Below are 25,852 nucleotides of genomic sequence, written 5' to 3'. Positions count from 1 at the left end.
TCCTCATTATTTAAACAAAAATTTAAATAAAATATTCATGAAACAAAGAGAATTTGGGATAACAACACCCTTCCCCCTTTTTATACGCCTGTTTTCATGACGTGTTATGGTATATCTTTGTCTGTCCGTCTTTAACATGTCAGACATAACCTCAAAAACGCTTAAACTAATTTGCATAAAACTTGGTGATTTTTTTTTTATAAATTTAAGATTTTACATTTCTGATTTTATGGGGTTTAATTCATTAAAAAATGATGATTTTCTAGTATTTGGACAAAAACTCAACAAAAAAATCTTTTATGTTAGTTGATATGTGGCTACAATCTACATGTTTTTATAACATTTATTCATTAAATGCTTAATGAGTATTCTTCATGTTTGGAATGATATAGTGCATTTGTTCTTGGTGAGCTTATCAAATTGAACAATTATAGTGCGGTTAGTTTTATATCTATAATACTGAAATAACGAGGTTCAATTTGTCAGCCGTCATCGGGTAAAAACAACAAATCAAAGAATTCAGCTTTATATATAGCTATTATAGAACAATGGTGTAGATTAAAAATTACACCACTCCAGACCCTTTTGTTTTCCACATTAATATTGCCAATAATTAACAAGTTCCGGATCGATTCCGATACCGATACCAATAGTATATTCAACTGTTACCTATTATCTCATCTGTACGTTCCGCATCTGACAGGTGCACCACCACACGGTGTATTTAGGATTTTGCTATATACACGGGTCATAATCACAGGGTTGACACTACTAAATTCAATCATTGTCAAATTGTTCCCTATTGTAGTAGTTTAATCAGTAAGACTTTCTAAGATAACAATACGAATACTAAAAATCTGGACTTAAAATAATGCGTATAGGTACAGTTTTCAATTTGTAAGCGGGCATGACGTAAAACAGCGCATCAAAGAATTCAACTTTATTTATAACTAACATAGGACATTGCTGTTGATTAGAAAATACTCCATTCCATGACCTTTTGTTTTCCAAATAATTAATATTACCAATAATTGATAAGTTCCAGGTCGACGGGTTCACACAGAAAGAGTTTGAAAGCAGAGAAAACTGTGTATTTTATAATCGGCATAACTTTATCAGATGACAATACCAATACTAAAAAAGGCTTACGCATAGTTATATACTTTAATTCAGTCACGGACCTGCGATTTCACGGGTGTGTTATAGTATTATATATGAACGGCGTGTGATAGTTGCTGTATATGTTATTGTAGTGCTGCAAGTGTGATGTCTTTTAAGTAAGTGACAGTGTAACTTTTAGTGTAAATGTGATCTATTAAGAATAAAAACTATTCTCTTAGAAATGATCCGGTTAGCAATATATCTTATATGAGAACTTAAAACAAAGATTCAATTCTTTCATAATACATTTATGTTTAATATCGGTTGACAGTTATCACGGTGAAATAACAAATGATTATGATATTAAATGCTTTATCACAGAGCGTTGCCTCTGTTATGACAAGCTAGTAAATGTTTACTAGAATCAAATATATGGGAAGGTCAAATACAGTAATCTTATTTACCGCTGATACAGTCTTGTTCTTGTTGTGAGGAAGATAAGCTACAATCTTTGGTTCTGTTACTATATGAAAATTGGTTCCAATTACTGTTAAGACAATACCACCACTAAAACAGTTTATAATATTAAGGTATACTTTAAAATAAAAATAAAACATATAATGCTCCTGTTTTTATCTTTTTCGTATTATACGTTTAAGTCAACCCTGTACTTTTAGTAAAAGATTGTTTTTCGAGCACACCTACTCTGTTATTATTACTCATTATAAAGTTGTTTCACTTGACTCGTATATTTTACTATTAAGTGCTGCGATTTTAAATGATATCAAATCAACACACAGTCAAAATGTAAAAAAAAAAAAAAGAATATAGTACAATTTGGTGACAAGTTGAAGCGATCAAATATTTTATTGTTTCGAACGATTTTTTAAAGACAGAATAGTCAACTCAAACGCGCCAAAACTTAGAAAGGTGCACCAGACTTTCTCTTTTCGATGAAATTGTGGCACATCGTTTAGATGTTTTTCCCAAAACTGTTGACGGGCGCATAGATGCAATTTAATGCTTTAAAAAGACCAATCTAATATCTTTCTGTGGCCTTTTTTTCGACGGAATTATGCTGATGCGCAAAAAAAAACAACACTTGTATTTGCATCTACCACTGTTTTATAAAAAAAAGTGTCTATGATTTAAAAGTTTATAAAATATTTGGAAGTACCATACTATAATTTTTATAAAATCATGATTATAAAATGCATAAAATAAAACTAAAATTATGCACCTTTACTAAACTTTTAAAGCCTAAATTGCTTTACCTTCTCTCACAAAGATTTCGGTTTCTTTGTTAAATTTCAATTGGGTATCCGCTTGTTATGATTGAAATGAATGTAATTTATGAATAACTGGTTGATTATTAACTCCAGGATTTGACAAATTATTTTAAATCCTTGTTTAACTCTTTAAGAGATACAAAGATTTGGTGATATGTTTTGCCTGTATAGGTAGCACTCTTATTTTACGACGAAGTTGTTTATCATCATAATTATCATATCATATCAGAAAAAAATGTATGGTTCTACTTAAAGAATCAACGCTTAGCTTTCATGATCTCATAAGTTTAGCAGATACTATTGTTTTCAGAACCAGCTGAGAGCAAAGATCTGTTTTGAGAAGTGATACCTTTATAAATACTTGATACATGTGATCATCGTCTGGGAAATTATAACGTTATAACTTACCTTTGTGTTGATTGGATTGGTTCAATTCCTGTGATAGTAGAATCAGCCATATATCGGTATCTTTTATTGAACTGATGCGAATATCCGTCCATATCAACCTTAAGCGGCAGATCAAGATATGAACTTACATAACCATCTAACTTTGAAGTAATGCATGTTAATGTTGTGTTCTGTGTTCCTATTCTAGAATATTTAAAAACAGCATATAACGTATGTTAAGTCCAATTTAAAGAAAAGGAAATATTGGGTATATGCCAATGAGAAAGTTGAAAGACAGAAGTGAACAAAGAACAAATAGAGATAACCACTTCGTGTCCTAACCCTCTGGGTTTTTTTTTATTCCTTAATGTTTAAGAAGTGATTAGTATTAATAGGCTTTCCTCGGAGTTCAGTATTTTTGTGATTTTACTTTTTTTACCTAGATTAGATGCATGGTCACCAGAAATCGTAGTAATGTATTTAGATATGTATATGATGCTCAGCCATAGAATGGTATGACTTTTGCATAAAGTATTACTATCATAACTGCTATCCTCAAATTAGGAATATGACAATAGTTATAACTATGTGTATAACACGACCTTTCCTATTGAAAATGACAATTATAAAATTGGTAGAAAATAAGATATACTTTTAACATGCTAAATGTATCATACGGCTTTACACGTTTAACATTCATGCAGAAACAAAACGACCACATCTTCCTCCATTGTGTACCAGTTTTGACGACATAGACTAGAAGTTTTTATAAACAATCGATTCAAAATTGATTTTATCATCAAAGTTCTAAACCATTTCATCATGCGAAAAAAAATGGTTTACTTCAATAAGCAAATATACAGTCAGGCAAAAAGTACAAGTGCTAATCTGTTAATTGGATATCTAGAACATAGTATCCCACCAAAACTTTTGTCCAAGCTTTATAACATTCAATTATAGTTTAACAAAGCAGTTGCTAGATATAAGAAGATGAGGTATGAGTGTCTATGAGACAACTCTCCATCCAATTAAATGTTTTAACAAAAATCTAAACTTAGACCAAATCTGAATAATGATGTTACCGACGACGACTATAGCTAGATGTAGGATATATTAACATATCTACCTATAACTCATTAAAATGGTGTATCAAACATTGAATTAGATTTTGAACTAATCAAAAAGAAAATCGTTAGGTTGTTTTAACATTAAATTATACATACCTTTGTTTTATAGTACACGGCCATACAAATATCTCGATCCTCTGTACTGACCCTGCATGTAGATTTCTTCCTGAAATCACAATTTCAGTTCCTCCTGACACTGGACCAAATTTCGGCGTGAAGTCATGAAATTCGGGTAACTGTAAAGTTAATTCAATAGCAAATGTGTAAAGGCCGCTCAGTGACCTTGAAATGTTCACATTCATGTCATTGTGTCATTTATTGATAATTGTCTCATAGGCAATCACACTAAGTTAATATTTTTATTATTATTAGGATCCTTTCATGAGCATTTTAGAATTGCTTAAAGTTGATTGTAAAATATTTTATGAATAGTCAATTCTTATCTGAATGCAAGAAGTACATTATGAGTTACCTGATCCAACTAAGGGTAAGGGCGTCTTCAAGCATTTTATTATACTTTATTATTATTGATCGAAACGACCAAAGTTGAGGACGAATACAAAATAAGCAACACGCTATAATGGGATAGTCGCATAAAGCACAAATATTCCTTAATCATATAGTTTCCCGTAGAATCCTAACAATTCTCACAAGTTGTGAAACATATTATTCTTATGGTCTACAATATCATTGTGTTCAATTAAAAAGTATGCTGTTCGAATCGTTTATCTAGTCTTTGGCAGATATCAGTATGACATCTTATATCCTGTTCCGATGTCAAACTTAAACATACCGTCTTAACCTTTGATGACCTAACGAATATTCAATGAAAATGTTTTAATATCGTCCTTCATTCTGGGTAAACCAATCACATTAAAGCAGATGATCGTATCACTTTTTCGTATCACACTCCATGAAGTGTGATACGAGATATATCTTTTCATGCTAGAAATAGATAACAGACCACAACCCATATCCCCATCGAAACTGTAATGACTTTCGCTTTATTATGTATTACTGGTGAAAGTCTGAATACCTTTCATTGCATTTGTATTGTGAGTTTGATTGATTGATCTTAAGTGTTTAATGTCACTTTTATCACATTATATTGTTAAAATATTGGTTTAGAAACCGGAATGACTGGGGAATCACGGCGACCTTTTGCAATCCAATTCAATAATGATTGTAGTCGATTACACCTGCCACATGCGCGGTTTCAACCCATACCAAAGTATTAAAAAGCTAGTTATACAGCAGAAACCTACTTTAATAGATTACTAGGGTAGCTATTCTCATGCTTTTTTTCAATGAGAGCTCGTACTCCATATGGTTTTCTATTTACTGCGTCGCTTTTTCATCCCCTATCTAACACGTCTCATAACATAGAGTAAATTTAGTTTATGTCTCAGTATTAATATCATTTTCAACGATATCAAATTCGGAATGAACACCTATAAATGAACCAAGCTGATGGATACAATGTAGTTGCCTTATCGCCAATTATGCCAAATCATTTTCATATTTACAAAAAAAACTGGCATTCATATTTATACTCACATTTGTGGTTCTGTTACTTTCCCGAAGGTCTTCTTGAAGAACACATTCATTAGAACACCGAGTTTCCTTGTTTCCACACCAACTAAGATGTTTCTCTTTATGACCACATTCTTCCCGAATACTACACCTGTATTAAGCAGAATAACACTATTGAATAAAAACAGATGAAATATTTTAGATCGTTTCACAAGCATTTTATGTAAAAAATGTCAGACGACTTTTTAAAGGAGTTATCATCCTTAAATAACATTTTTTTTCAATATGTTTTTCATTTTTGCTTATTATTTTGAAAACTAATAAATACAGAGATTTTTTTATATGAAAGATGTTTATCAAGACAAAATCCAAAAATAAGTCAAACATGGCTGAAACCAGCAGACGACTTCTATTTGAAGTTGTTGCTCTTTACTTATTTTAACTTTAGCATTTTGTCCTAGGGGCGAAATAAAACAGATTGATATTCAAACTCATAGATAAAAAATAAACTGACAACGCCATGGCTACAAGAGAAAAAACCAAACAGACAAACCAACAAATAGGCAAACAGACAAACAATAGTACAATAAGATAGGAAGAAACCAAGATCTACAAATAATTCAACATGACTTCTTATTGATTTAAATGTCCTTTATGGTCCGCTAAAGTCAAAATAACAACTAACACATATTATGATGATGCAGGCCACAGATGTGACAGTTTATGTTTCAAAATCAATCATATCAAAATATAAATGTATAAAATTTGCATACACTACAATTATAAGTACCAATTATGAATTTAAATATACAATACTATCATTACAGTCTGAACCAATGAGCATATTATGTAATAAAGGAAAAGACAAATGTCATCAATTATTGAAATTGAATTTTTTGAAAAGTCAATCAATTTAGAGTTATCTCACCTTGACTATAAAATTTGTTAACAATAGTGTAACATTTCAACTTTTGGGAGCAGATACCGCTCTTTTTGTCCTAATCCAATTTAACAATTAACAAACCTCTTTTCAAGGTGAAAGAAGGGGGAGGGGGAGGGGATTAAAATATTTTATAAAAATTGAATGTCACCAAATTTCTGTGTGTTCTTCCTTTGGCAGCTATTTGGAAAAGAGGCTGGATATTAAAACATGTGCTTGAAGTAGCGCCCCCTTATCAATTGCAAAATTCCAATGAGTTTCAAGTTAGATAATCACATATGTACCATCCGTAACTATTTTCTACATATTTCTAAAATTTACAAAACATGACAACACAAGACTGAATACAATTAAAATTTAGTCTTTCATTGTACCATAAAGTCACCTATGCTGCACATAAGTGTATTTATGGTCCGCTAAAGTCAAAATAACAACTAACACATATTATGATGATGCAGGCCACAGATGTGACAGTTTATGTATCAAAATCAATCATATCAAAAGATACATGCATAAAATTTGCATACACTACAATTATAAGTACCAATTATGAATTTAGATATACAATACTATCATTAGAGTCTGAACCAATGAGCATATTATGTAATAAATGAAAAGACAAATGTCATCAATTATTGAAATTGAATTTTTTGAAAAGTCAATCAATTTAGAGTTATCTCCACTTGACTATAAAATTTGTTAATAATAGTGTAACATTTCAACTTTTGGGAGCAGATACCGCTCTTTTTGTCCTAATCCAATTCAACAATTAACAAACCTCTTTTCAAGGTGAAAGAAGGGGGAGGGGGAGGGGATTAAAATATTTTATAAAAATTGAATGTCACCAAATTTCTGTGTGTTCTTCCTTTGGCAGCTATTTATAAAAGAGGCTGGATATTAAAACATGTGCTTGAAGTAGCGCCCCCTTAATAATTGCAAAATTCCAATGAGTTTCAAGTTAGATAATCACATATGTACCATCCGTAACTATTTTCTACATATTTCTAAAATTTACAAAACATGACAACACAAGACTGAATACAATTAAAATTTAGTCTTTCATTGTACCATAAAGTCACCTATGCTGCACATAAGTGTATTTAATGACGGTTTTTCAAGAGTTTTGTATTTTATGCCTATTATTTTGAAAACTAGAATACTTAACTGACCAATGAATAACAACATATGATAGTTGGATTTGTAGATAAACTTGTGATACTGTTATTAGTACACACATTTTGTTTTAAAGAATTATTTTTCAAATTAAAGGAAGTAAAAAACTATTCTCATACCACATCGTCTTATAACCAAAAGTAACTTACTTGTTTTCTACGAAACACCAGCCGCATAATGGGTCAATTGCTCCTTGACATTTAGCACAATTTTTGTAGTGACCACAATGTTGTATGTCAAGCTTGTATATCTAAGAGAAAAAATAGCACATACTCTGGAAATTGTATAAGTCTGGTATTGTTAATAAGTTTTTTAACTAGTGTATAGGTTATACATTGTTTATAAAATTCGTACAGGATTTTTTTCTAAAAGCAAAATCATATTCAAGGCAATACACATTTATTTGTCAATACATGTGTTCAGGAAGATCAAATCGTATAGTCAATGCAGTATATGACACGGTAACATGCAATTTCGATTTAATCTACATTTTAGCTAAGTATATAAACAACGAATTAATATTTTAATTATTAGTTATACAACCATACTGTCTTGATCACCGGTTGATAGTTTCTACAGGTAAGTAACTTTATGCTTTACATTTTTAACCTACAATATTCACAGTGAACATCAAAGGCGATAGTATGTCATTGGTGGATATTTAATTTGTTTTCAATATTAATCTCGATAGAATAGTTGTACTCGAAAATTAGATATCACAGCAATAAATTAGAGAACTTCAAACGCGAAAACTAACGGACTGCATTGTAATTGCAGGAACTATAGGATATATGATTGAAACTCACTACCTTTTTGTCTGTGAAAACATACAAATTCTTCTGCATTTTATCAAACTCCATGTCCTCATGAATTTTTGCTCCATCTTCAATTAAAAGTTGTTCATATATATGTGCTTTGTCCTGTGATTCTAAGACAATCTGAAACGTTATAAAATAAGACAAAAATGTAATTTCTATATTCATTTCAAATGAATGTCCCAATATTGACAGTTTTTATCATCACCATTCACAGTATTTGTCAAGGTATTTCGACATCCTATACAAATACTAACTTGTTTAAATTCCCCTTTCTACCAAGCTGACTTTGCAGTTCCCAGTCGGAGAAATCTTGTGCAATTTAAATACAATACCAATAAGATGTTCATAAATTCGTATGCAAGTGTTCAGGAAAAACTAAGCAAAATGGGAATTAAAAAGACCATTTACAATTTATTTCATTTTATCTTTAATTATTTAATTAACCAACAAGAATAGACTTTGTCGGGCATTTTCATACATTACGAGCCTCATCAGCAGGTGTGTTCGCCAACACAAAACTGTAGTGTTTCTTTGCATGGCACATGATCGATGCATAGCAAATGACGCTTACTCTAGTGAAGCACCCGGTCTCGCTAATTTTAGAGTACATGCAATCTCCTATTTTTTTGTTAGTTAACGTGATATTTTTCACCTTAATCGAATTACGAGTTTTGAACAATCCTGTCTTGCCTTGATTCAGGTATTTTACAATGTTATTACCTTTATGATATGCCCATATTGTGTACCTATAAACCCAACCGTGTAATCATTTACAGGGTACACTGTGATGGCAGATACTTTGGTGTTCAGTATCAGAGCTGCTTTTACTGATATTGGTTCTAATCCATCAATTGGATTATTGATGCCATAGTTTCCGCAGTAGTCTGAACTTATTTCTGGAATAGCCTATAGTTCAAAACAAATCATATGATGAAAAAAAAATACCATAAAGTTTTTTGTTCAAATATGCATCTTTTAGCTTTTTAACCTGTATGTATATATAAAAAATGCATCTTTATTCGTTTCAAAGTTAATGAACATATTAAAAGTATAGTAATTATAAATATATTCCATTTCAACACCTCACCTAACCTGGAACAGTGGTTCAACAGCACAACATAAGGACAAACTGTAAAAATAAGTTGAAAAGTCATCACATTGGTACAACGAAAAACATCAAAAACGTAGTAGTTAAAATTGATATCTGAAGACTCTGAAGACAATCAGTATGTATAAAAAGTAAAATCACAAAAATACTGAACTCAGAGGAAAATCAAATCGGAAAGTACCTAATCATGGCAAAATTCAAATGACAAAACACATCAAAAACGAATGGACAACAACTGGCATATTCCTGACTTGGTACAGGCATTTTCAAATGTAGAAAATGGTGGATTAAACCTTGTTTTTAAGTGCTAAACCTCTCACTTTGTACGACAGTCTCATCAAATTTTGTTATCTTTACAATGTTGCGTGAACTAAACAGACACAATATAGGTTCCATTATCTACATGTGTCTGAGTCAAACTTATAATTGATGATTTATCGTAAGTACATTATTCGAGCACCCTTGCTTATCTTATGTTGACGAATCCAGGATTCAACTTGACAATCGAATCGTTCTATCTGAGACTCAAAATATTTTTACGAAACAACAACTAAATTAACTAAGGTCCTTGTCTCCTGACTGGCTTCCAACAGGCATGTATATTTGTGAGGAGTATAGTTTGCGAGTAGGCAACTCTCCCCTTACCAGAGACAAACAATACTAAAACAAACTGTAAAAACAGTTATACAGGGCTAGACAAATCAGATCAATGTGGTCAAATTTCAATGCAATCTCATTTAAGGTTTTCGGGGTATAAACCGGAAAAAAATAAGAAGAATCTGTCTTTTATTATGTGCGGTCGTATAACAAGGAATTATTAAAGTTGCAATCAGATAGAAAGTATTTGATAGGGAGAACAAAAATAACTGACAGTCTGGCGGACATGTAAGACGGACTGACAGGCCGGAGGACGAACATATAAAAACTTTATACCACTCCTTTGTTGCTTGGAGAATTTTGCAAAATGCGTAAATTTGCAGAAGTTTATATCTGACGATTTCAGCAAAGAATCTGGGCATGACAATTAACACAAACTGTAAATTTCCCAACGTTTGAATTTGTGTTTACATGGCCGGTTTTTGTAAATTTCTACATTCCTATAAAGATAATTTAAAATTTGAAAATTTGTGCTTATCATTGTTCTACAATATGTCGATAGCTGTATCAAGGTTGTGTTTTTCTCGGACTGTTTATGGCGTCTTTACACTAAATGCATTGGAGGTTCGATGTTTACCATTTGATAATTAAGTCTTAGATGTATGATTTCTTCATTAGTTGTTTTGACCTATAATGGTTTACTTTTTTTAAATTGGTCTTTGGATGGAGAGTTGTCTCATTGGCACTCACACCACAACTTCCTATATCTAGATGTCAGAGTACTTTCAGATCTGTACTTAGTGTCTTTTAGTTGTTGGAATGTACATTTAACCGGCCAAGTCACCTCTGTGTTTCGTTAGATGTGTTTATATTTTTTTTCAATCTAATGAGTTAATAGATATAGGAAGATGTGGTATGAATGTCAATGAGACTACTCTCCATCCAAGTCACAATTTATAAAACTAAACCACTATAGGCCGAGATGCGGTCTTCAACGCGGAGCCTTGGCTCACACCGAGCAGCAAGCTTTAAAGGGCCCTAAAAACATTACTAGTGTAAATCCTTTCAAACGGGAAAACCAACGGTCCAATCTATATATAAAAAAAACGAGAAACACATATGTCTATGAAGCACATCATCAAACGACAACTACTGAACATCAGATTTCTGACTTAGGACAGGTGCAAACAATTGTAGCGGGTTTAAATGTTTAAATGGAACCAAACCTTCACCATTATCTGAAACAATAGTGTAATATCACAAGATAGAAAAATACACAATTAAAAATCAAATTGAATGGCTTAATTTAATCAAAAGACGTAGTAACACAAATGAGCACTTTTCAACTGATTTTGATAGTATGTTTTATGGTGTGCTGTAACGCAACTATATCTTATCAGGGGAAGGGCAGGGGGTCCGCTAACATATTTTACCCAGCAAAATCATGTATGTGTGTGTCTTTATCATGTCAGGAGCCTATAATTCAGTGGTTGTTGTTTGTTGCTATGTAACATATTTGTTTTTTGTTCATTATTTTATACATAATTTGGCCGTTAGTTTTCTCGTTTGCATTGTGTTACATTTGTCATTATTTCGGGGCCTTTTATAGCTGACTATGCGGTACTGGCTTAGCTTATTGTCGATGGCCGTATGGTAACCTCTAGTTGTTAGTTTCTGTGTCATATGGTCTATGGTGAAGAGTTGTCGCATAAGCAATCATACCGCATATTCTTTTTTATATGTTGTCAAGGTTTTACAAAGTATCTTCTAATTAAGTCATTTCCTATTATAAATTATTTTTTTAAATATACTTTTGTTTAAGAATATGATTGATTATTTGATGTTAAGACAATTTCAAATCTGTTGTATAAATTCCACAAGTGCATTTGCAAACCGCGAAATTTAAAACATGTTTAATTTTCAATTCTCATATAAAATGAAATATTTAATTATAATGAATCCCATTTTGAATAATAAAGAACTGAATTGAAATATTGTTTAGGTATTCTGCATCATACTGCTAACACTAACTTGACATGACATTCTCAATTTCAGTTAGTGCGGTTCACCAACAATAATTAACGTTGAAATATCATATCAAATCCAGGTTCACATACGATATTTTAACTACTTTCCTAACTACTCAGCAACCTTTTTTAATACAAAATGAATTTTGAAGAAAAAAAGGAGAAGATCAAAGTGGCATTTTCGAGAGTTGTGTGTATATACTTACTGTTCGCTTACATGACGTTTTATCTGTCAAATGATCCGGTCCTGTGTTTCCAAGTCCATCGAAACAACTTTGTATATTCTGTGTAAATATCTGTTTGATTGTGTATAAAGGATATATACACACAGCTGTAGCATTCGCTGCATCAGTTGTACCATATTTTCCTTGTGAAAATGTAGCAAATAAAACATCTTTAGACACTGATATACCGAGCGCCTTTGCCAAAGATTTCCCTGGTTTAGCTATGCGGGCAGCCTGTAGCAAATTATATTTAGCGCTGTTATATTTACATATTAGTTCTACCTCTGCATATGAATTGAAAACACTATCATTTTGACAGACACGGATCAACTTTGTGACGTACAGATCTGATGAAGTGTTTGCTCTTTGTACAGTAGCTATATAACTAAATGAGTCAGACGAAAAGCCGTAAACGTAATGTACAATAGACCTCTGTTCATTTAAATTAATATATATTGAGGTACTGCCATAAAGCCCTGAGTGGGCTAATTGAAAAGTGGTCATATTTCTACTACAGTATGCAGGAATCAAACCTCTCTCATAAGTTGTTGTAATGGTTGTTCCAACATACACCACATCTGTCATTTCACCGGGTCCAGGTGCAACAAACATGACAGTAGATGTTGTTACAGAGTTTCCAATAATGTCGACATTTCTGGAAGAGGAGTCATTGTCAAATACATTAATATCTGACAAATAGTATTTCTTACAGAAACCTTTGAAGAGAATTGAACAAGCAATGAGTCGCCTGTTATTGTAATCAATCACAAGAGATTTACTATAACTGTTCGTCAACTTTTTTGTTTTACACAAATAAGGTAATTCCTCCTCGAAACAACCCTCATTTGGCCCTGTACTGATGGACTGCTCAATCATCAAATCTTCTGATAACTTCACAATTTTATTAACGCCAGCAATATATATGATATTTGTGGATGTGTCTTTAACCATATGACGGAAGGGTTTGGATGGTTCAGGATTTCGGAATGTTTCTTTGATTACAACCAAATCTATACCGATGAACAGTTGTAACGCTATTAGAATCTCAATCGTCATCGTTCGATCCTAAAACATTTGTATTTCATATTAGTATTTGAAAACTATAGACGACTTGTCTTCAAGCTGAAGCATTAGAAACTCATATAAAGCGAGTATCCGGTTAATTGTTGTTTATTTTAGGTGTATTGTTAAAGGATTATTTCCGTTGTTAAATTTCCGAGTTATATATAGAAAATTCTTGATTTATTAAAGCAAACATATCTTTGATTTATTTGTAAGTGTTTAATGGAATCTAAACGGATCTTTACTAAGTTGAGTCATAAATTGCGACCTAAAAAAAATCAGGGACAAGCCTGCTATTTTAGAGATACATTTTGTGTCAATCGAAATACGTACAACCTTTCAATTAATGTTATTGCGGAAACGTACGAAAATTTGACAAGAAGAACATTTATAGCTTTGAAAACCTCATCACAATTCTAATTTGTATATCTAGTATACTTACACTTTTTACAAGAGGAAAATGTTTTATACATAGTGAATAAACTCATCATAGATCCAATATATAAAATAATGTATTTGCACCAGACGCGCGTTTCGTCTACAAAAGACTCACCTGTGACGCTCAAATAAAAAATAAAACGCCAAATAAAGTACGAATTTAAAGAGCATTGAGGACCAAAATTCCTAAAAGTTTTGTCAAATACAGTTAATTTAAAGGTACTCTGTTCCTGAGGTAGAGAAGCCTTAGTATTTAAAAAATCTAAAGTCTTGTAAACAGTTAATTTATTATTATGACCATATCAATGATAAATCAAGTCAACACAGAAGAGCTGACTCCTGGGCTGGTGATTCCCTCGGGGAATAAAAACACCACTAACAGTGACATCGACCCAGTGGTTGTAAATAAACTCGTCATAGATACCAGGATAGAAATTTCACATGAATATAAATGCTTATGCGTGAAATTAAGTAAATTCTGTTCATGTGAGGTTCACGTGTTTCACATGTGAAACTCACGTAATACACATGCAAATCACATGATTTTTTTCACATGAAGTTCACGAAATATAAAGTAATAAACATGATAAAGATAACATCTAAATTTTCACATTTAATTAAAACTATGAAAAACACCACTTTTTGTAAAGTGAACGTGTAATTCGTGTTAAAAAAAGAGGGACGAAAGATACCAGAGGGACAGTCAAACTCATCAATTTGAAAAATAAACTGACAACGACATGGTTAACAAGAAGTAATGGTAACAGGATGCTGTTACGAAATCTCCCAAACAAAGCTCCCATAATTTGCCATTCCCATGGTCCCATATTTCATTTGATTTGTTTCATTATCCTTTACAAGAATATATATGTATTAGGGGTTGGTATCTCTACTGTTTACAAGTTTTCAAACAGAAGGGTGTGGGGTGACCCCCATGGACTCCCCCTATATTTCGTTTGATTTGTTTTATTGTCCAATACAACAATATATATGGTTTAGGGGTTGGGATCTCAACCATTTACAATTATTCAAACAGGAGGGGGTGGGGGTTCCCAGGGACGTCACCTATATTTCATTTGATTTGTTTTGTTGTTTCATGCAAGAATATATCTGGTTAAGGGGTGGGGATCTCGACCGTTTAAAAGTTTTCAAACATGAGGGGGTGGGGGTGACCCACATGGACTCCCCTTATATTTCGTTTGATTTGTTTTATTGTCCAATACAAGAATATATATGGTTTAGGGGTTGGGATCGCAACCTATTCAAACAGGAGGGGTGGGGTAACCTCCAGGGACGTCACCTTTATTTCATTTGATTTGTTTTATTGTCCCATACAAGAATATATATGGTTTAGGGGTGGGGATCTGGACTGTTTACAAGTTTTTCAAACAAGAGGGGTGGGGTTACCTCCAGGGACTTCCCTTTTATTTCATTTAATTTGTTTTATTGTCCCATGCAAGAATATATATGGTTTAGGGGTTGGGATCTCAAACTATTCAAACAGGAGGGGTGGGGTAACCCCCAGGGACGTCACATTTATTTCATTTGATTTGTTTTATTGTCCCATACAAGAATATATATGGTTTAGGGGTGGGGATCTGGACTGTTTACCAGTTTTCAAACAAGAGGGGATGGGGGTTACCCCCAGGGACTTCCCTTTTATTTCATTTAATTTGTTTTATTGTCCAATGCAAGAATATATAGGGTTTATGGTGGGGATCTGGACCGTTTACAAGTTTTCAAACAAGAGGAATGGGGGTTACCCCCAGGGACTTCCCTTTTATTTCATTGGATTTGTTTTATTGTCCTATGCAAGAATATATATGGTTTAGGGGTGGGGATCTCGACCGTTTACAAGATAAAAGCACATTCTTCAATATGAAGGGAGCAGGGGTGACCCCTATATTTCATTTCATTTGTTCAATTGGCCTGTGATCATTTCGGAAGACTGTATGTCTATCACTTACAATTTTCAAGTTATTGTCATTTTAAAATTTTAAAAAATAAAATCCTATAGGGTTCTCTTGTTAACCCCTCCCTTCTTTATGCTCCTCAAAATACCCCTTAACAGACCCCAATGCACAAACGAAAGATTGATGGCTCCCCTAGACATGTTAGTTTAACATTTTATGAAACCCTAAGTAAATCTGACAAGTTTATTTTTAATGTGGCGGAAGAAAAAGAAGAAGAAGCAGAAGATGAAGAAGAAGAAGAATAACTAGAATTGTCATTGCCGGCAATAGTGGATGTCACCCTGGTCCGCCAATTGCCACTAAACGGCAGCTGTTTTGAAAACTCCGGTCTAAAGTCAAGTCTATATCTGCTATGCAACATTTGTTTTAAATTTCATTAAAGTTTTAGCATTTTTTTAGTATTTTTTTTTTTTTTTTGCTGTTTCCATTTTGAAAATTCCAAAGTTATACTGCTGCTGCATATTATGCTCCCCATAATAATATACCATCATATAACATTTAATGGCTGTAGAACTAATTTAACACTAATGTTCTGGAAAGTTCCATGAAATTTCGCCCCCCTTAAATTATGTCAAGGAAATCCTCCAGTTAGAATATAAATATATCATGTTAAAGTGGACATAAGTCTCTTAATATCGTAGAAGTTTTATTCAATTTGGAAAACTTTCCAATTTTTCACATTTTTGCTGTTTCCTTGGCAATGGCAGCCATTTTTTTTATTTCCAAAGTCAGGTGCACAACTACACATGGTGATCAACATTATGTAATAGTTCCATCAACATTGGTCCATTCAGTTCCGAGATCTAAGCTGGGAAAAAGCTGTGGACCTCCGTCAGGGTGACATAAAAATAATAAGAACTGAGCAAAAACAATAATTCTCCAAACTTTGTTTGGGAGACTTAAAAATGAAAAAGACAAACAGACAAACAATAGTACACACGACACTGCATAGAAAACTAAAGAATAAGCAACACGAACCCCACCAAAAACTAGCGGTGATCTCAGGTACTCTGGAAGGGTAAGCAGTTTCGCGTTAATTTTTCCAAATACCTTGTAGTGTTAAATTTTGAAGAAAAAAAAATATTTATAGTGTCGAAAAACTTTTTAAAAAAATGTTGGCGCACTAATGTGCAAACAAAGTGCCCCCCTTTCCCCCCTCTTAAAGTTAAATGGTTGCTCCGTTATTCATAAGCAGTCCAACGAATTCAAAATGTGTTCTAAATTTCTTAAACATCTGAATATCGGTTGTAGTCGTAATCTTGAATAGACGGCTCTGGCCAAAGAAATTCAATCTTGAAACAGCGAAATCGTTTAAATCCAAGTCGACGGAGATTTCGAAAAATGTTACATTTCACAAGTGGTGGTTCTGAAAAGTTATTCTAAAGCAGAGAGTTCTGGTTTAGTGTGGCAACAGAATGAGATCTGCAAATAATGATGTATAAATGTGATCTCTTGCATTATAGATAATGGAGTAGTAGTACATTGTTGCTGTTATTGTAAATATGTGTATAAACAGTCAAATTTGCAATATTAGCGAAAATTATTAGAAACTTGTACGGAAATAAAAAAAAAAGAAAAGAAAAGAGACATACCCAATCGAAGTTGACTTACGAGACACTATTTATCTATTGTCTAAACTATGTATTAAAAAAAACCTAAAATACAAACTATGTTACATAGTAAAATGTCTTGAATAAACGTCAAACCTTAAGATGTTTGTGACATCATACTCACCTTTAATCTAATTATATGTAGACCTTTTTAATCGGATTAGTTTAAATTCCAATCCTTTCCATGCAACATTTAAACAATCACCTACTGTCCAATATATAATTTCGACTACATCCGTCCTTATAAAACTAATTTCCTGTAACACGTGTATTAGAGGTTTCCTGGTTGCATTGCATAACAGATTATTAGCCGAGTATCTTTAATTGTTTTCATATTGTTTTTATTTCGTACCAACCGTACAACGAACTGGATTTTAAGTCGTCATTGTATTTTGAAAATAATTGATACATACAATTTATATCGCCGTATTTTTAATGAATATTTTTTGAAGATTTGGTTGGTTTTGCTGGGGATTTTTTTGTCGCAACTCAATTCAATCATTTGGCTGTTTTTCGTATTCATAATTAAGCAGCATTTTGCTTACCGAATTGTGCTTTCAGGCAAGTGTCGATAGAAACAGTCACACGAACGTTGTCTGGTTCATTTGCCTGTATTTGTCTAAACTTTAAGGAATGTTAAATTGGTCCTCAATGCTCTTCAACTTCTTTCTTTATTTGGCCTTTTTTAACTTCTTTGGTTCGAGCGTCACTGATATGTCTTTAATGACGAAACGCGCAAATTAAAATTTTCAATCCTGGTATATTTGATGAGTTTATTATTATCATTTCTCCCTTAAGTTTGATATACAAGGAAGACAAAAGTATAAAAAGAATTTCGCACATTTAAAGTCTATCTAATTTTTTTATGTAACTATTGTGAAAATAAAGAATGTATTTGAATGTATTTCAGCATTTAGAAATAGAAATTCAAATTTAAATGGCAATTGTTCCTAAACAGTTGAGAGGGCTTTCGTTCAAGTCACCTACGAATATATGTTTTGATATGCATATAATGCATTAAAAAGCTCTAAAACCCTTGAAATATGGTCAAAAACACATGTTTCGTTACTTGGAACATGACCTTGACTTTGGTCCTTCTGTCCTTTATCAAAGTCACTGGTCTACGATGTCAATGCAAAAGACCCATGGGTCTAGAACCTTTGGTTTAATATTAAAAGCTAACTTTGTCTTTTCAGAAACCAGAAACCATGTTTTGACCCTACAGAAATGACACGTTTTAAATATTCTGCGTCCGAAGCGCTTTTCTGGGTTGACCTTCACTAGGAAAGTTCAGTCAAACATTTGAAATCCCGGGAAATATAGGTACTGAAACAATTAAAGAGCTATATGACCAAGAATAACATAATAAGATAGCCTGATCCTTCTAAGGCCAACTAAGTCAGAGGCAGTTGAAATCTTAGTTTCTTTATAATTTCAATATGTCTAAACGAGCAACATTATAAAGGATTGTTATAAATCATGTCAGTACCAAAATAATGACTACTGAGCTGATGATACCCTCGGGAACTGATAGTCCGAGACAGCAGAGATGTGTATATTTTTATACACATAAGTAGTATACCTTAAACGACAAAGTTATTTTTCATTTACCTGTATATATTATTAAAACCATTTTTTTCAAAAGTGATATTTTTCGAGGGGTTAAATATTTCGCGGTGGTGTCTTGCCATGGCTTTGTTTGGACTTGTTTGTTTGCTTTTTGGCCTTGAATGTTGTCCCTTATATTTTATTAACTGTGCATTTGCATTCAGATATCGCAGATCAAATATATTCGTTCATAGTGTGTTAATTTACGTTTTTTGATTGAGTTATGTCTGCCAATTGATATTTTATCGTGTGTTTCTCTATGTTGTGATGTTATGCTATTGTTTCAGAAAAAGGGAGAAGGTTTGGTATCATTAAAACGTTTAATACCGCTGCAAATGTTTGCACCTGTCCTAAGTCAGGAATCTGATGTACAGTAGTTGTCGTTTGTTTATGTAATCTATACGTGTTTCTCGTTTATCGTTTTTTATGTAGATTAGACCGTTGGTTTTCCCGTTTGAATGGTTTTACACTAGTAATTTTGGGGCCCTTTAATTATAGCTTGTTGTTCGGTGTGAGCCAAGGCTCCGTGTTGAAGGCCGTACATTGACCTATAATGGTTTACTTTTATAAATTGTAATTTGGATGGAGAGTTGTCTCATTGGCACTCACACCACATCTTCCTATATCTATATATCCACCCAGTAGTGTAAAAATGAAAACGACCGATGCCGGTTGGCCACTAAAACTCAGAAACGATCGGTCGTAACCACCTAGGATCTTCACCAATGCAATGATCAATTCATGTGACCTTAAAAATTCATCAAGGTCAAATATTGGAGTTTGTCTGTTACAAAGTTTAACCTTAATAACCCAAACATTATTCACTATTTAAGATTTCTGTAAGTTAAAAAGGACAGATTAAGGGGGCAGGGCCCCCCCCCCCCTCCTTTTGTGAAAAAAGGTTGATTATTTAGGGAATAACTGTCGCGGGTTCCCCTCTTAGGCAGTCAGTGCCCCTCTCGATCCGCCAAAGTGTAAAAGAGGAGCGAAAGAGACCATAGGGACCATAGGGCATTCAAACTCACAGATCAAAAACAAACTGAAAACGCCATGGCCACAAAAGAAAAAACGAACAGAACAAATTCCACTCTTCTTTTTTTAACCTATTTTGTTAACGGTGGTTGAATGGTAACAAGGTTTTAAGACTTCAGGCAGAAAACTCCGGATTTTACGACTCACAAGGTGAGTTCAATATACTAGTAGTTACTTGTGACACCGATACAAAGTGTGAACATGAAAGAAGAATGCTGCTAACTTTGTCTAAGCTTGGCAGAAAAAGAATAATAATCAGAAGAAATACAGTAAATAAACTCATCATAGATACCAGGATTGAAATTTCATATCTACGTCAGACGAGCGTTTCGTCTTCATTAAACTCATCAGTGACGCTCGAATTAAAAAATGTTAAAAAGGTAAAAAGGCCAAATAAAGTACGAAGTTTAAGAGCATTGAGGACCAAAATTCCTAAAAGTTTTGCCAAAAACAGCTACGGTAATCTATTCCTGAGGTAGAAAAGCCTCAGTATTTCAAAAATTCTAAATTTTGTTAACAGTGAATTTATAATTATGAACATATCAATGATAACTCAAGTCAACACAGAAGTGCTGACTACTGGGCTGGTGATACCCTCGGGGAAATAAATCTCCACCAGCAGTGGCATCGACCCAGTGGTTGTAAATAAACTCATCATAGATACCAGGATTGAAATTTAATATCTACACCAGACGAGCGTTTCGTCTACACAAAACTCATCAGTGAAGCTCGAATCAAAAAATGTTAAAAAGGCCAAATAAAGTACGAAGTTGAAGAGCCTTGAGGACCAAAATACCTAAAAGTTTTGCCAAATACAGCTAATATAATCTATTCCTGATGAAGAAAGCCTTAGCATTTCAAAATTTAAAATTTTGTTAACAGTAAATAAATAATTATGAATATATCAATGATAACTCAAGTCAAAACAGATATGCTGTCTACTGGGCTTGTGATACCCTCGGGGAAATAAATCTCCACCAGCAGTGGCATCGACCCAGTGGTTGTAAATAAACATGATAAACTCATCATAGATACCAGGATTTAAATTGCATATCTACGCCAGACGCGCGTTTCGTCTACACAGGTCTTTTTTCTTTTGGAAAATGGAAAGACCTTAATTAACCTTTTAGGTGTTTGATGCTGAACATTTTTATAAGAATCCAAAACGATTTTCACCTGTACTTTTATATTTGACCTTTCAGTTCTTTTAAAATCGATTGATAACTGCATTCAGTGCTGTCAAGTATTTCTTTAAAAAAGTGTTTAATATAAAATGTAGTAAAAATCTCCTTTTCAAATACACCTTCACGAAACCTCTTTCAGACTCTAAATATTTAACATCAATGTTATCAGCAATCAAAGCCGGGCTTTAAAGTTATTTTGAAACTGCCTATTCTAGAGGTGGCGTGACTCAGATGTGAATAATAAAAAAAAGTCAATGACCTATTAAAGTACATACAATCTAAGACTCGTTCCTTTTCTTACAGCACTGAGTCGATGCCTCTGCTGGTGGACTCTCAGTTCCCGAGGGTATCACCAGCTCAGTATTCAGTACTTCGGTACTGACATGATTTATAACAAACTATCTAAAGTTGACCGCTTATAAATTTTCGAATTATACGGAAACTTGGGTTTCAACTCCATCAGGCAAAGTTGGCCTCAAATGGGTTTTACTACTAGTATTATTTTAGGTCATATTTGGTGTATAGCCCTTCAAAGTTTGATGTCTACATATATCCTTGGTCTTCAAATATTCCGCTTTCAGCGTTCCTGGTGAAGGTTAATCAAGAAAAGAGGTCGGATGCATGAAATTTATATAGTGTTGTTTTCATTTTTTTTTTATATTATTATTTATCTTGCAAAACTATTCAAACATTTGACTTTTCTACAGTTTACACAAATATTCCTCATTCCAAAGTTAAAGACAAATGGATATTTTTCTTTGTCTATCGTAGATATAAGTTTTATAAATTTAATTTCCTGTTTATAAAATTTTTCGAAAAACTAAGGATTTTCTTATCCCAGGCATAGATTACCTCAGCCGTATTTGGCACAACTTTTTGAAATTTTGGATCCTCAATGCTCTTCAACTTTGTACGTGTTTGGCTTTATAAATATTTTTATATGAGCGTCACTGGTGAGTCTTATGTAGACGAAACGCGCGTATGGCGTACTAAATTTTAATCCTGGTACCTTTGATAACTATTTACACCACTGGGTCGATGCCACTGCTGGTTGACGTTTCGTCCCCGAGGGTATCACCAGCCCAGTATTCAACACCTCGGTGTTGACATGAATATCAATAATGTGGTCATTTTTATAAATTTCCGGTTTACAAAACTTTGAATTTTTCGAAAAACTAAGGATTTTCTTATCCCAGGCATAGATTACCTTAGCCGTATTTGGCACAACTTTTTGGAATTTTGGATCCTCAATGCTCTTCAACTTTGTACGTGTTTGGCTTTATAAATATTTTTATATGAGCGTCTCATGTAGACAAAACGCACGTCTGGCGTACTAAATTTTAATCCTGGTACCTTTGATCACTATTTCTAATTATCATTTTATTAATTTACGTTCTGCTATATAGATGATATTCTCTCATTAAATAATTCAAAATTGGTGACTATGTTGAACGCATCTATCCCGTCGAACTTGAGATAAGGATACAACAGATACAATTAAGTATCATAAGCCTCATATCTTGACTCACATCTAGAAATTGACAATGAGGGTCGGTTGAAAACAAAACTTTACGACAAAAGAGATGATTTCAGTTTTCAAATTCTGAACTTTCCATTTTTATGTAGCAACATTCCAGCAGCACCTGCATACGGAATATATGTATATGTTACAGTGAATTTGTATAATCAGGGATTATGTAGAATCTCTGATTTTTCAGGGAATATGTAGAATCACTAAAATCATTAGTAATTATATATAATCCCTGAAAATGCCAAATGACATAATCACTTAAAATTTTAATATTTATTCTACAAATTCCCTAATATGATTTCAGGGATTATCAATAATTCAAGGATCCCGTGTTTGATAAAAATAACATAGACAAATTATCATTTTTTTTCATTCGTATTCTTTACCAGATGAATTTTGCTGTGTTTAATGTCAGATCTTAACGATACATGTATAACGAACACAGGGTTTTGTGAGGAAGTTGAAATCTTTAAAATTGATAATATCAACATTCCCTTTATAGTGATAACTTTACATGTATTGTTTGTTTATCAAAAGCCAGTGTCAAATAGATATTCAAATCCAAAGAGCATGTTATCTGTGGTACATGTAAAACAAATGTTGAAGAAGATTATCAAACATCTGTTTTGTGCTTTTTTTGTGTTTTTTATCAAATGAACAAGAAATTCAAACTGAGAGAACCTATGTATCTTAATGTATAGAAAATAGAAAGTATATGAAATATTCACAAATAGAACAAAGAACGGTAAAAAAAGGAAAGGGAAACCCGAAAAACATAACAGCAATTATTCACATAAAGTCTGAGAAAGGATATCACCTGGCCACAAAATATGGTATCTTGCTCAATGCTGGTACCAGTTCGAGGTTGCCAATTCCCTTTTTTGGGGGGTACCTTCAGATGTTTTTGCTGAACACTTTATTTCGCATAGGCGTGTCGTAAAATCTGATTCAGTCGAAGTGTGAAGGAAAAGTTTTTTTTTAAATGTGGATATTGTGGTACAAACAGATGTGAGGCATAGTATTTTAGTATACTGTGTATAACATTTTGATATAGTGTGCCTAACAGTTTTTTAAAATGGGGTTATCATTATGATATCTTGTTCTTTTAACAGTTTACAATTTATGTTTATAAAGATGTTTTAATATGATTTTTCGAATAAATTATTTGACTTTCAATAATTTTCTTTACAAATAAATGTATTTATTCATTTCAGTTATTATGTATAATCACGGACATTTTTTCTAGTGATTATACATAATGCCTGAAAATTTTAGTGATTATATATAATCCCTAAACTAGCAAGTGATTCTACATAATCCCTGAAAATTTCAGGGATTCTACATAAATCCTGATTATACAAATTCACTGTAACATATATATCTCCCAATTGATACGATACTCTCAAGCTTGTATTTCTTACCATAATTTTCTTGATATAGGGTTGCTGCTCAAAAGAAATATTTTAAACTGAGAGTTTCAAATGATGAAGTTAAATCCTCCCATCGTAAGTTTGAAGGACGCAATCACGATTTGGTTGACTGTTCTGGAATCTCCGTTTCACAGATGATATCGGATATGTTCCTTAATTTGTATAACAGTCCCGTCCCCTTTTCACGATTATGTCCACCGAATTAGACTTGTTTTGATTTGTATTATGTTTATTTATTTTTTTTTTTTTTTTTATCAAATCATGACTTATATTCATTTTATTGCTTCCCGTACTCCTTTTTGTATAGAAACATTAATATACCTGAATTTCCTATATAATCAAACATGGCAGAGTTTTGACGTCGCATGAATTTCTTGACGCGAAATTAGAAGCCCATACAGTCGAAATCTTTTTTGAGAATTTTTTCTTCGTTACACACTTACTTGAATCCACTGCCAAGTTTTGATCAGTAAAAAGATGTTGATTTTCCTTTTTGTCACGACTGAGAAATGAAAAGTTATTTATACAGAATTTAGTGCATGTTCTTTTCAATGGGAACAATTTCGCGCTTTTTTTTTTCTCGAAAAATTCAAAGTTTAGTAACAGGAAATTTATAAAAATGACCATATAATTGATATTCATGTCAACACAGAAGTGCTGACTACTGGGCTGGTGATACCCTCGGGGAAATAAATCTCCACCAGCAGTGGCATCGACCCAGTGGTGTAAATAGTTATTAAAGATACCAGGATTATAATTGTATACGCCAGACGCGCGTCAGTGATGCTTAGATCAAAATAGTCATAAATCGTAAGTGATCACCTATGGCCCCGGTCAACCCATCTTCGCTAGCCAAGGGTTACGATCCACTCCCACTCTCTTCACCCTTGGCAGATTGAGCCAACATTTGTGATATCAATGTTGCGCCATCTATCGGAAGATTAAAGTCACGCCCATTCCGAATACATTATTCTTGACCAATGGTATCACTTAAACTCTTCAATTTGGAGGTAAAAACACGGCAGCGTCTAGATTCTACCCACTTGGTAAAGCCGGAAACGAAAATATACGTTGACATTCATGCATTTGTGCATGAAACATAAACAGAAACTTCTATTAGTTGATTAAAAACATTCAAGTTGTCAGTAAATATAGTCGTATGTTTAGTAATGTAAAGACTTGTTGCACAATAAACACGTGGTAATTGTTTACAAACACTTTCTACATTTACACGTGATCATGTTATAGGCAATTTTTGATTGGATGCAGCGAGTTTCTACTGCAACCAATAAAAATTCTTACCTTGTGTCTCCGAAATATTATATCAATCCGCCAAGGGTGAAGATAGCGGGAGTGGATCGTAACCCTTGGCTAGCGAAGATGCGGTCAACCTGTAGTTTAACGTTATGTCATTCAAATCAAATTCTAATATGACGTCCTTGTTACGCTTTTTAAAGAAAGCCGTGTTCTAATGAGCACAAAATATGTTTGACACATGCGCACGAATTTACTGTGTATATTAGCGTTATTTCCATCGTTATCCTTTAAAATATATACATTTAAGCAGCTAACATAAACTTTTATTATATATTTTTATAAAACAACATATATTTACCCTGCTTGTAATTTTTAAACTTATCAAATATGAAATGTAATGCAC

The 25,852-nt window shown here is 33.0% G+C and overlaps 1 protein-coding gene across 1 annotated transcript in view; it reads right to left on the bottom strand.

Moving 5' to 3' along the window:
* Window positions 1–17,617, bottom strand: part of LOC139525486 (hepatocyte growth factor receptor-like) — a 38,587-nt gene extending 20,970 nt beyond the window's left edge. Inside the window, exons 1-9 of the mRNA XM_071320859.1 lie at window positions 17,532–17,617; window positions 12,307–13,389; window positions 9,089–9,274; window positions 8,357–8,488; window positions 7,700–7,800; window positions 5,462–5,588; window positions 4,001–4,140; window positions 2,799–2,981; window positions 1,566–1,668 (exon numbers count right to left, since the gene is read on the bottom strand). Of these exons, the coding sequence (XP_071176960.1) occupies window positions 1,566–1,668; window positions 2,799–2,981; window positions 4,001–4,140; window positions 5,462–5,588; window positions 7,700–7,800; window positions 8,357–8,488; window positions 9,089–9,274; window positions 12,307–13,380 (2,046 nt within the window). The 5' untranslated portion in view covers window positions 13,381–13,389; window positions 17,532–17,617. The remainder of the gene's footprint in view (window positions 1–1,565; window positions 1,669–2,798; window positions 2,982–4,000; window positions 4,141–5,461; window positions 5,589–7,699; window positions 7,801–8,356; window positions 8,489–9,088; window positions 9,275–12,306; window positions 13,390–17,531) is intronic.
* Between the last annotated feature and the right edge of the window lie 8,235 nt (window positions 17,618–25,852).

The sequence above is a fragment of the Mytilus edulis genome, chromosome 5, assembly GCF_963676685.1.
Source record: "Mytilus edulis chromosome 5, xbMytEdul2.2, whole genome shotgun sequence".
Taxonomy (NCBI): Eukaryota; Metazoa; Mollusca; class Bivalvia; order Mytilida; family Mytilidae; genus Mytilus; species Mytilus edulis.
The sequence above is the reverse complement of the archived record's forward strand: the minus strand, read 5'-3'. Positions and strand labels throughout refer to the sequence as shown.